Source organism: Typopeltis vanoorti, chromosome 4 (assembly GCF_054136105.1).
Source record: "Typopeltis vanoorti isolate ZY-2024b chromosome 4, IOZ_Tvanoo_1.0, whole genome shotgun sequence".
In the NCBI taxonomy this organism is placed as follows: Eukaryota; Metazoa; Arthropoda; class Arachnida; order Uropygi; family Thelyphonidae; genus Typopeltis; species Typopeltis vanoorti.
Genome location: NC_143552.1, coordinates 83,692,509 through 83,706,612, shown reverse-complemented (window position 1 = coordinate 83,706,612; position 14,104 = coordinate 83,692,509). Strand labels below are relative to the sequence as shown.

The 14,104-nt window shown below is 34.7% G+C and overlaps 1 protein-coding gene across 1 annotated transcript in view; it reads right to left on the bottom strand.

Moving 5' to 3' along the window:
• Positions 1 to 14,104, bottom strand: part of LOC150107459 (F-box only protein 9) — a 310,233-nt gene that overhangs the window by 216,035 nt on the left and 80,094 nt on the right. Inside the window, exon 6 of the mRNA XM_090392105.1 lies at positions 703 to 733. Within this exon, the coding sequence (XP_090248231.1) occupies positions 703 to 733 (31 nt within the window). The remainder of the gene's footprint in view (positions 1 to 702; positions 734 to 14,104) is intronic.

Here is a 14,104-nt window from a genome sequence, read left to right as displayed (position 1 = left end):
TAATTTATTACCTAACTGTATTTTTGCATCTTTATATAAACTTTGTATAGCTTGTAGCAAATGTAATGGATATCCTTGTTTTTTCATTATATTCCATAATTTTTCTCTGTGTATTTTATCAAAAGCTTTCTCATAATCTATAAAGGTCATATGAGTGTCTAAATTAAATTCTTGTCTTTTTTCAATAATTTGTTTTACCACATAAATATTGTCTACACGTGATCTTTTGGAAACTTTTTGTTCTTCTGAGAGTAGATTGTTTGCAATATTTCTGAGTATTTTATTCAGGATTTTATTGTATATTTTGGAGATATCTGTATAATAATAATAAAAATGGAAGAGTAAGGATATGAATATAAAATCTAATCTCTCAGCACTGAGTAGTGATTTCTCGGCTTAATTAGTTTTTTTTTTCTTTCCCCACCAATGAGTTAATTAGTTATGTTTGTGGGTTGGTTTAACTCTGAGTACTCCAGTTTTTCACTCAACATAAAACTGACCCCAAACACATTTGGAAATAGCATAAAGATATAAATTTATAACCATAGATTTTGTTAATTTGTGGAGTTTATGCTACTACCAGCCTAAGATGAACATAATTGCCTGATGGAGATGGTAATAATAATAATAATAAAATTGATCATGTCTAATTTACTGGAAATAAATTCTAGGAAAATGAATATTTAATCAAAAATTTCTTACCTATCTAATTTAGAGTTCTCGGCTTCAACATCTGGGGAAGAAAAATGAGCATTTCAAACCATATTAACTTCAATCAAACAAATATTTTTTTCTATATTATAATACAGTAATTAAATACATGCATAATTAAATACAATTAAATACATGCAGGCTCCAGAAGTGAAACGATTTTTAACAAATTTAAAAAAAAAAAAGCAGAAAATGAGGTCTGTTAAAAAGAAATCATGAAATTTACACAAGTTGTTAAGTTTCATTTGATCTAAAGATTTCATGAATGATGGTGATAAATTTTGTTAGATTTAAATTTAAGTATGAATTAATGCTTATAAGTCATTTTTTCCTCCCTCACTTTTTAATAAAAAAAATATCATGCAACATTCATTCCAATGCATTTGTATGGCATCGCTATTATATAGGGTTGCTGAAAGGTCAAAGCAGGAGAGGGACCTCTACATGGCCCTTTAAGGAATGAGGAAAACTGATATGGACTTCTAACTCAATTTCCAATTCTCACCTCTTCATGGTGCATTAGTAGACTTCAGAGCCACCAAAGTCAGTCCAAAATTCTAATTTCTCTACTTAACTTTCAACAAGGGGGTCAAAGCTGTATAACTGAGAGGAGACCTCCACATAGCCTTTAAAGGAATATGGAGAACCGACCAGGGCTTCTGACCTAATGTCTAATCCTCACCTTCTCATGGCGCACCCTGTTAGGTATCTACCTGGATATTGAACGAAGGATGGGCTGGCAATTTGTTTTCGGCAGGGAACCAGGATAAACTGCGAAAAGACAGCTACTGGAACAAATCCTGAAACACAGCCCAACTCAACATCATCAGAGTTCAAGATCGGTACTATCAACATAACAAGCCTGAATGGCAAAGAAATAGAGCTAGCTGAGGAATTGGATAAGTACTAGATCAACATCATAGGGATGACTGAAACAAAAAGGACAAAATCTGGTGAGATTTTTCTGAGCAATATATACAAAATGTTACATTCATGCAATGATAATCAAAAAAAAGAAGGTGTAGCTATTGTACTGAACACAAAATACAAGGCATTTTTGCTTGCCATTCAAGAGCTTCTTGAATGGCAAGCAATATCAAATAGTGATGTGGGCAAATATCAGAATGGGGAACTGGACAATGAGACTAATTTGTGCCTATGGTCCCACAAAAGGTTCTATTCTACTAAAGTAGAAGTTGGAGAATTTTTTGAGGCTTTAGCGAAAGCAACTGACACAATGAAAAAGGAAAGTCGGTCCTTGTTGGGGGATCTATCTAAATAGCAGAATAGGAAATGATTGTCAGACATACAAAAATATTTTTGAAAAATTTGGAGAAAAAAGCAGAGCTAATGATAATGGCATATACCTGTTAGATTTCTGCTCAGGACATGGACTGGGTATTAGTAACACCATATTCCAACATAAAAATGTGCACAAATTCACATGAAGAGAAGAAGCAAGGAATAAGAAAAGTCTCATCGACTATGTTATTGTCGATAGTGATGTTTTCTCTGTACACACTGGTGCAGGACACCAGAGTGTACAGAGGATTTGAAATTGGAAGTGATCACTACTTAATCTTGAGCAGGATAAAACTGAATTTCATATTGAAAAGAATAACATGTAAGAAAACTTTAAAGCGAAAAAAGTTGAGCCGCTCTCAGAGATGTGAACTGTAGACTAAAATACACAAAGATTATTGAAGAAAAAATGAAAGAGTTTGAGAACAGGAATCAAACCTTGGAGATTCAGTGGCAAACTCTGAAGAAAACATTCATTGATTCTGCGAGAGAGGCATGTGGTGAGGTTGTCTGTGCAAGGATAAAAAAATCAGACCTACACAGTGGACACAGGAAGTTAAAGAAGAAAGCTTATCAAAAGTTCATGGCAAATAAGTCAGCTTGAGCTCTTAGAGAATACAGAGACAAATGAAAGAAAGCTAAACACTGCATAAAACTAGCTAAACAAAACTCATGGAAAGACTATGGTAACAACATAGAAAATAATATCAAGAAGGTGGCAAAATATTTTGGAGACTGTTGAAAAGGCTCAGAAATGGAGGAAAGAGTGCTGTAAATGACATGAAAACTGGTGAAAAAGATATCCTTGATATGTGGAGTAATTACTTCGAAAAATTGCTAAACAAAACAATCAGTGACAGCACAGTAGTAAAAAAAAAACTCAAAAGGTATGCAATCAGAAATACATATCCATACTTGAAGTAGAAAAAGACATCAAAAGCCTGAAATGTGGAAAGGCAGTGGGAGTAGATGATATTCAACTAGAAATGCTCAGGTATGGAGGTATACAGTGGCTGCACTGCAAAGTTCAGAAGGCTGGACAGATTGACGAATTCCAGATCATTGGAGTTGAGCTCTCATAGTACCCATATATAAATAGGGCAATAAAACTGAATGTGAGAATTACAGAGGTATTTTCCTACTGAGTGTTCCTGGTAAGATTTATGCAAGTATACTTGAGAAATAGTTGAGAAGGTTTGTGGAAGGGAAGCTTGGTGAAGAACAAGCTGGATTCAGGCCAAATAGAGGCTATCAGGATTAGATTTTTACTTTATGACAAATAGTTGAGAAATCGTGGGAATATAACAAAGATCTGTATTTAAGTTTTGTAGACCTGGAAAAGGTATATGACTAGGTGCCAAGAAAAAAAGCTATTCAAAACGCTACAGTTGTATGGTGTCAATGAGGTATTATATCAAGCAATACTTAGTCTTTGAGTCGTAAGTCAGCAGCTAGAATTGAAAGATGTACAGGAAGATGGTTTTATGTTAATTCTGGAGACAATCAAGGATGTATATTAGCCCCTATGTTATTTATTATTTATATCAGTGGTGTTCAACCTTTTTTACTACACGAGCTACTTTTCTATAAAAAGTTATTCGGCGATCTACTCTCTTATATATAAGTTATTTGGCTATCTACTCTCTTATATAGATCACGTTCCCCCAACCTGATATCTGATTACGCACAAATAAACAACTAAAAAAAAAAATACACAACTAAAAACTTTATTTGTGTATTTAAAAATTTATTTATCACTTTTAATTATTTTAATACAACAAATATTTTAATATAACAAATATATATATATATATATATATATTGGAATCAAATATTTATTTCTCTATCTTGGAAAACCAAAGTTAGAAAAAACAACAGATTGATTACAAACTCACAAGTTACAGGAAATGCTGGTTGATTAAAAAAAAAAAAAAAGTTAATGTGTAAAATTTAGCATTGTTTGGACCGCGCAATATTTTCATAGTCAAGTTGATAAGAAGAAGTGGCCAATCGCCGACAATCATCCAAATGATCATTTGTAATTTGGTTTCTTAATTGATTTTTTATGACGGTCATATTTGAAAAATCGGACTCTGACTAGCATGTCGATCCAAAACACGACAGAATTTTTCGTGCAACATCAGTTAATATTGGGAATTTTTCATGTGCATACTTCCAAATGACTTCATTTGTTTATTGATTTTAAATGTAAACTATTCTGAATGTTTATTATCTCAAGTTCTACTTCAGCTTGGTTTATATCAAACAGCCCACTAATTTTATTTGAAATTTCTGTGATGTTCAAGTTTTCTTGAAATGGATTACTGATAAAAGATACAATCATTTTAGTTTTATTAAAATCTTTAAATTTTGAATTTATTTCCTCCTCAAGTAATTCTATTTCACAAATAAATTCTTTTAAATCATAGTGAATAGAGACCAAATAGAGACTAAATCTATGACAATTGTGAGAAAAATGACAGACAACAGAAAGCTTTGATAGAAGAATTATATTAATATCATGCATAATGAAAAACAGTAATACAGCTCCTAGGAGCTGGGCGTCACATTATGGGTAAATACCAAGAACAGTGAACGGAGCCTGCTCCACCCTTACTATGAGTTGCACTACAAGATGGTAAATATGAATTGATATCATTAGCAGCCAAGAGCAATCAGGGGTAAATTAAAATGATATGGTTATTTAAGCAGAGAAAAGGTTAACAAAACACGTTTATGACACGAAAAAGATCAAGAGGAAGACCAAAATCTATGCTATATACATTACTTCTGGGCACATATCAGGAATTTTAACGATGATGAAAAAAATAACTATTAAAATACTGTTATGTATAACAGTATACATATCCACAAGGAAATGTATTTTTCATTATGGGAGATACTGGGTTAGAAGTGTGGGTAGCTTGCTCCACCCTTGCTATGAGTTGTCTGGGTGTTGTACTACTTACCCAGGTAAGATAGTGCAACACTATATTCAGTCCTGAAGATATTTTCAGGCACACACTTTGTGCTCTCACTGGGATAAAGGATTAAACTAAATTCATTATATCTTTTGCGTTTAATCTTTTACTACACAGTACTTGTTGGTGAATAATACAGTGGTACGTTAAAAAATCTGGATATTTGTCATCGTTTTTACATAATGAAATGAAGCTTGATTTATTATTGCAGGAGCACCATCAGTAGTAACAGACACAAGTTTAAAAAGCGGAAGTTTGTGTTATTTCACAAATTGATCAAATGCCGAAAAAATGTCTTCTCTCCTAGTCCTTCCCAATAATGGTATAATTTTCAAAAGTTCTTCTTTACTTCGGTATGAATAATCTTGAAATACCATTAACTGAGCAATATCAGTGGAGTCGTTTGATTCATCAAATTGTAATGAAAACGCAACACACTGGTGAATGTCTGACATTAACCTGGCCTGGAAACTTTTCTCCAGCAATTGGAACTCTTCCTTTCGGCAATTTGAAACCTTGTCTGCAGCCTAGAAGTAGTCTCTCTCTAGTGATGTCTCGAACCGAGAAACTCCTTTCTGGAAGTGGGAAACTCCTCACTCAAGCAATGTGGATCCGGGCAGTCTCTCTGACGACGACTCTGGACCAGGCAGCCTCCTCTCTGACAGAAATTCTGGAACCGGGACCGCTTCTGCTTGCTTCAGTCTCTTTTTATTAGACCTCCTCTGAGACCTCGCATGAAGTTTGGCAACCCCCAAAGAATCGGTATGAGTCTTTCACCAACTGTTATTTATTGTGGAGTGTGTTCATTTCTATAATAATAATGAAATTCTCGGTTCTTTGTAAAGTAAATTTTCGTGAGTGGAAGCAACATAAATAAATATATATAGGAGGAAATTATCTGAAATCATATCCTGCACGGAATGGATTTTGAGTATCATTTAATCTTTTAAGTATTCCCCCCCCCTCTGCCACGACCAATTATAGTAACTAATTTCCCATTTCATTCTTTTCATACAAAAGTATTTCATACTTTTCACTGTGTACTTCACAACCGAGATGATTACAGATTTTTACAATATCTATAAAGAATAGTTGTCAAACCTCATCCTTCATGAAATTTGTGAACAAATTTACGAAATTTATTTGGATAAAAAAAAAAAAATCCGAATAAATATTTAGGTCAGGGATAAAGTAACTCGTGGTAAACCACACAGATGCAAGAAAAAACAAGTACTTTTCTTGAATAAGGTACAGTGACAGTTGCAATCTGTGTGATATATTTCTCAACAAATAGTGCAATTCGAGAGAGAGAGAGACCACTGAGATAAGAAAGGCCCCTTCCCACAGAAACTATGCTAATTAGACTCCAGCAAAACCATATGTAGCACCGCAAAACAAGCTAACTAAAAACTCATTCTTGGGGTCTCCCCTATGGTCAAACGCAACGCAGTAATAAAATTCAACCATGTTAAATTCGTAAATGTGTTAAAAGTAGGAAATATGTAGTGAATGTTGTTATGACAGTTTCAGACATTGAATTCCCTTTGTCCTCAAAGAGAATTAGCGCTTCTATTCAAAGACTGTCGGCCTGCTTGTATCTAAGAGTCGCACAATCTTTTGTTAATACCGCACCATAGCTGTGTCTTACCCGTTCTTCTTTAATTTCATATTAGTCATTCGGTTAGCCTAGTGGCTTTGCGCTTCACAACCATATGCCTGGGGGAAGGAGTGTCCTAGGTTCGATTCCCGTCCACGACGTGAGGAGCTTAAGGATCTTCCTCAGCCATAGCCAAGTTAGCCGGTCTTGGGCGTGGGCAGCAGGGTTTTTTCCGCCAGTTTATCTGGGGTTTTTCATCCCGCAAGCAGGCAAACCGGCCCCGTGAACACACAGGTTACAGTCATAAATACTTACGGCAAGGAAGGCAACGGGAAACCACCTTGCTCATAATCATCTCTCCCTAGAATGGTAGCATATAGCTACCCTCCCGCGGCCATATGGCAGATGGGAACCAGAAGAAGTCATTCGTGAAGGGTTGTTCATTATCCTCCCTATGGAGTAGATGTATGAAATAGCGAAGACCGACTTAGCAATTTTCATGGATCAATACTTCATCGGCATTTTACCTTTCATCATGCAATTACTTCCCTCCGCTGTTATTCCCTTAACGGCGATTTTAGAGCCATTAGCGAAGTAACTGTGGTAGAGGGACCTTTGTGCCATCTGTCTTTATCTGAAAAACCACATGAAGAAATAGAAATAGAATGGCTTAATATAAAAATGATACTAAATGCATCAGCAAATGAAAGCTTAGGAAAGACCAAAAAACTTCAATGAAAGGAAAAAACTTAAGATATGGGATGATACAACCAAAGAAATAATCAAACTGAAAAAAAAAAACCCTATTATAAATGGTTAAGCAGTAAAAGATTAGAAGATGAAATACAATATAAAAGAATAAGAGCCTTAGCTAAAAGTGAAGTCAGAAAAAGACAGAGAATCATGGAACAAATTTGTTTCTAATTTAGAACATGATTTATAAAAAATAAGACCCAATGCATATAAGATTTTGAAACACTTAAATGCTGATAGCAAAGAAAACATAAAAATAAACACCAAATTGAAATTAGAAGAATTTCTAAATTACTACACAGAATTGTGGAGAGTCAAATATTTTAAAAAATACACCTGGCAAACATTTAATGAAATGGAAATAACTAAAGAAGAATTAGAAATCAGCCTGAAAGAAACAAGAAACAGAAATCACCTGGAGAAAATAAGTTAGGTTCAGAACTGTATATGCAGGAACCAGATTCAAAGAAAGACTTCTATTATTTTGAAATAAAATTTATACAACTGGTATCCCCCCAATGGAATGGAAGAAAGCAATTATGATTCTTATCTTTAAAAAAGGTAATAGAGATGACCATAAAAAATATAGAGGTATCAGTATACTGAATTCTTGTTACAAAATATATAGCAGAATTTTAAATAGCAAACTAATAAAATATTCCGAAAACTTAATTTTAGAAGTACAGAATGGATTTAGAAAAGGGACAATGATGTATAGCCTTTTGCCTAACATTATTAATGGAGAAAAGAAGATAATACAATGTCGAAACACATAATGCATTTATTGACTTTGAAAAAGCATTTCACAATGAAATAAGCATTTTATTGAATATATTAATTTCTTCCTGTCCCCTACAATATTTGACCCATTTTTGCTTCAAAATGTATATATTGTTTCTTAAAATAAAAAAAAAAAAAAACGATTTTCAAATCGGCGTAACTGAATAATACATCCTGAAATTAGAGCAGCCTTCGCAATCGATCGATCGCATAGTAGTAAATTTCCTTTCTGTTATTCTTCGATAACACCAGACGAACTGGACAAACTCAGTCAAAGAAGGCAGCAAATCTAAATGTTACCTATGAATAACTGGAACAATAAAGACCTAAATGATTTTAAATTCCACAGATTCCACAATTATAAGAGTAATAGTAAACCTGAAGCTATACAACAATATCATCTACTCATGGGTTTCTTGCTTACATCGATGATGCTGTTATGTATTAAATATGCAGACAGCAAATAGCAATATCGCAAAAGAATTACTAACAAAAAAGATGTTCACACACACCCACACTGGATAACAGATGAACTAAAAATATGATAAGGACAAAAGAGAAGCTGTATCATAAGCATAGGAAAAATTCCCACAATTTAATGTGTGAACACGGCTACAAAAGTTTCGCTTTTGTAGCCGTGTGAACACGGCTACAAAAGCGAAACACCTAAACGAAATAATGAAGCAAAAGAATATTGTCTTCTATTGAAATTTCTTTCTTGTAATGATAAAAGTAAAGAATGGAGGTTGTTTATTATGATAATAGGTAACATAAAACACGCAAATTCCCCGAGGGCAATGCAGTGGCGTAGCTAGAGCTTTTGCCACCCGGAGCGGTCCCTGAGTTTGCCATCCCCTCAATACACAACAAAAATACTACAAAAAGGCCAAACGACGTATAGGAAAATAAAATAAAACATTATGTTTATTTTTGAAGTAAATCTTTAATTTCAACATTCTAAAATATTATTTTTCTTGCTGTTAGAAAAATTCCATGACATTGACGAAGTTTATTTCATAGTATTGTAGGTAATTCTTAACCAAATATTATTTAGAAAAACACCTATCACAACTAGCAACACTTACAGCAATTGTGAGGAAAATTTGCAGTGGTATTACAATATTTGGAACTGAGTTCTCGAGACTGTATTTTAGAATTAACTGCGAAAGTTCAAAAAGGTTCAAAGTACCGCCTGGGGCAGACTACCCCCCCCCCCAGCTACACCACTGGGGCAATGATTTAACCTACGTACTTAACAACACGAACAACCACTTTACAAACTATGTTAGTTGTCTAATTATATGAAGAGCCAAAGGCTTCAATTCAGCGACATAACTTATTTAAGTTAAAGGGATATTACATCCCATATTGTTTCTTAGCCGAATAAGAAACTCAAAGAGTTTCGTGCCGAATATAGAAACTATATAAAGTTCGGCGATTCCAAGCATAAACAAATACCTGGATACTGCAGCAACTGACCCTTTAGGTAGTGCAAGCTGAGGCAACTCATATCAAAGGTGGAGCAAGCTCCGATCACTATTCTTGATATTTACCCATAATGTGAACTTAGCTCCTAGGAGCTGTATTATTGTTCTACATTATGAGAGAAGGTCACTACCCAGACTGGTTTCAACCTTTATTGAGGTCTCATCAGTGAGTAGATAGACCTAGTTAATAATACCAAGTTTGTAGTGAACAGAACTTACATCCCTTCTATGAGAATTGCCAAGAGGTGTCCTAATAAATTTCTAATTATATGAAGAGCCAAAGGCTTCAATTCGGCGACATAACTTATTTAAGTTAAAGGGATATTACATCCCATATTGTTTCTTAGCCGAATAAGAAACTCAAAGAGTTTCATGCCGAATATAGAAATTTCTATATTCGGCATGAAACTCTTTGAGTTTCTTATTCGGCTAAGAAACAATATAGGATGTAATATCGGCTAAGAAACAATATGGGATGTAAAGAAAGCGAAAAAAAAAATTTTTTTCGCTTTCTTTCACAGGATTCGTGTGTTGTGGACATGCCAGCTTACCAAGATGAAAGTCAGAGCATTCTACTCAGCTGAAAAAAGATAAGTTGACTTTGTGAATTTTCAGTGTATTCTTTGATTCAAAAACATTGTTCCTGTTCTGTGCATTGCAGCAGTTGAGACACAGATGACGGATTATTTTCGCTATCTTTTACAGGATTCGTGTGTTGTGGACATGCCAGCCTGAAACAAAAATTCCCCCACTACTCCAAATAATGGTACTGCTGATAATGGCTTATATACAATTAATCTATGAAGTGCTTAATTAATAGTTATAGTTGCAAATGAAATTGTGAATTCATGCATTAAATGTCTGTGATATATATATATCGTTATATATAATGATCACAGATGCTATGTGCTGAAAAAAAATGCAAATATAATACATGAGGGTTTATTTATTTTCATTTACAATATAAGAATAAAAATTTTGCCGATTGTTGCGAGGTAAACCAGCTAGATATAAGAGGCCTAAAATGCTTAGAAATTTGTGCTGTCTATTCGTTTTAACATCTCTTTCTCTTGAATACCATTTCGAAATGCACTATTGGACTTTTCTTCTTAAAATACTTTCTCCAAAGCCATATAGCAGCAAAGACAGTTTCACAGAGCACACTACACATTTTGACTTATCAGGTCCACTGAAGTAGTTAAGTATGTTTCAAGAAAGGACATATAATACACTTTATAATACTAGGTTAATCAAACAATGAAAGGTAGGTAGATGATTGGGTGGGGACGCAATGTGCTTTTATTTATTTTTCGGAAACAAAAATCACAAGTGCGGCAAGCTTTTTTCACCATGGCCACGTATGGTGACATACCATAAAAAGCAAACATGCCTGCTCGGCTGAATATGCACGCAAGCAACTGATCGTAACCAGATGCACATAAGCAAACATGCCGCATGTGCTTGGCCGCATATTCGCGCAAGCGACCGTATCGTGACCAGGGACATACGGAGACCACGGCCACTATCCTACTTGCAGCCGGAGAGAGAGCCAAGCGTCACAGTGACGTCAATGTGATGTAACTTCCGCTTCATCCCCCTTCCGGTGACGTCACTTCCGGTAGCGAACGAAGACGAGGTGCCCGCTCGCGCATTATTGCATCCGCTGCGGTCTCCCATAGGCTACCAATGTTAAAGAACCAGCCGTTTGAAGGGAAAGAGTCCGATTTTCGAAATGGATTAATTCCCAAACCTGAAACGAGCCCTAATTTTAGTAAGTTGCGCTATTCTCACTGAAAGGTAACAAATTGCATGACATGCTAATATCAGAATTTAGATTCGAGACAATCTTTATCACGCTTTTTGTCGAAGGCTTTCCTAGTTAAAAAAGACAGTGAAAATAATTTAACTTCTCAAATTGCAAGGTTAAAGCAGATTACTAGACAGATGATGCAGGAATTATAAAAAGCCAAATAGCATTTAGAGAAATGCGGGGGGGGACAAAGTTAAGCAGCAAAATGAAAAACATCAAAGCACAGAATCAGGTAAGTTAGTTCATAACAAAAATCAGGTAAGAACTGTTCATTGTAAAAAAATTGTTATTTGGTATGGCGAGCATCATAAAACATATCATTGATAAGTGGATTACACAGTAACTTCAAGTTTTCTCAGAGCTAAAATTGAAAATATAGCAAATGCAGTAGAAAAACAGAAAAACAAAGCAAACGAGATGGCAATTTTAGTAGGTACAAATGACTTAATTAGTGATAAATTCAAGATGATAAGGTTATTTGAAGAAGCAAGAGTGAACGGTAAGAAAGTGAAAATCCTAAGTATATTAACTAGATATGATAGAAATGAATTAAGAAGAAGGGCTATGATGGTATTGTGTCGTCTCTCTTATGTTTAGAGCCCTCTTTTATCCTTTATACATATATGGTTCGTTTATTCTACTCTTCTCTTTATAAATCCAACTTATTCCTTTCTTATTACTTATCTAATATCATCTACTTAAACTTTATCTAATTTACATAACTCAGGCTGAATACTTGACAAGAGTGAAGCTGTGGGTTTGTGAGACAAAGGAAATGCAAATGGCAGATGCCTACTCCTTTGTCTCAGCACTGTTTCTAATTCCTTATTCAAATTCAGAGAAATTTATTTTTTTTGCTGCGCCACCCTGAATCCTAGATTATATTAAACTTGGATCACCAAGGAATTAGAGTACAGTCAGCATTCAATCATGATCTAATATTATCTATCTTCCCGCTTTTGTGGTTCGCTAAATTTTATGAGCAAGTGCAGTAGGTACTAATTTCAGGCAACACAACATTTATATTTTAAACAAAGCATTTTAATTTCAAGAAAGGACATACAATACACTTTATAATACTAGGTTAATCAAACAATGAAAGGTAGGTAGAGAATTAGCATTCTTACATACAATTACTTTATCTTTCCCATGGATTTCAATCTGAGAAACTTATTTATAACATTTAAAAACGTAGTCTCGTTGTGCTACCCTAATCAATCAATTCCATTCATATTATATATCAAATTCTATTCACATCTTCTTTGACAATCCTATTCAATATATATATATCAGAATTAATTAAGAACTCTTACAAATCTCTCTCAAGGTTAATTTATGCTACGATTCTCCCTATCTCTTCAAAATTTGGAACTAATTTCTAGATTCTAGCTGCCACATAAAATTTATGTACAATATTCCATTTCTTTCACAATCTATCAATTAACTGTCCCAAGAGTTTTGCGTAGCACATACAATAAAATCTTCCTATTCATTTCCACTAGTTAGAAGATATAAAATTTTCACCTTACCAATTGCTGGTATGTTACTTTGGCCGCTTCACTATCTCGTTGGATATCTACCTTCTATGTCTACTTTACTTCACACATTTTCTGGATGTTCACTGCGAATTCCCTCTGTATTTCATAGTGGGATATCTCTGTAATCCTCCGCAATTATCGTCTGCTGGGCTAGTTTCCGACTGGCAGGTTTCCGGGACATTCTTTCGAAATCTCCTTGAACAAAGGAAAACGACGTGGAGGCTCCACACCATTCGGACCTACGATGGCACAGGAACACTCGAACAGCAGCAAGAAAAAAAAGCCTCGTCTCCAGCGTTACATGCACTTTTTAAATGCCACGCCACTCCTATCTCTTTTGTCATCGACATCTACGTCATGCTTCCTTCACGTCACTCCGCACTTAGCGCCGCACGCAGAATCCTCGCGTAACTTACGGAGTGTAGCAGTGGAAGGGGGGGGAGGCACCATGCTTACTAAAGGATATACCAGTACACTGTATTACGTGTTGCAGAAGTTGGCCATTTTACAATACGGAATATCACTTCTATCCCAGCAATTGTTAGGTACTTACATGTGACTAAGCAGCTATACATAAAATAAAACTTTACAATACAATATAAGATAAGACAAAAACTTAAATTAAGATTGCTATACAAGTGCTTATTCATTCTGACAAATCATTATTTGCTCCAAGAGAGTGATAACTCTGTTAAGTCCGCGTGAAACGAAATTTTCTTTAATTTTAAGTTTCACTCCAACTTAATAATGGTAAACGATTCAAAGTAGGCAATGCAGAAAGAATGTATGCAAGTTTTTGATATGTAGAGTGATTTTAAAGTAAGAATGGATTTGTATAAGAGGGACAGCCAAGACTTGAATACGTTTGCTATCAGGAGTCATGAAAAATTATTAACTGGCATGAAAACTAATACAGAGTCAGGGAAACTGAATTATGATGGGAGGATTGGGGAAAATCTGTGTGTAGAGTGACACTGTTATGTAACTGTGTTAATGATGGGAATGGATATTATTATGAAAATAATTATGAGAGAACAATTTTGTGTTCATCCAGTTTGGACCTATCAAGCATGTGCAAAGATGTTTGCACAAGTAAGACACTAGCTAAGAACAGATATGTGCAAGTTGTTCAACTGTGTCACACA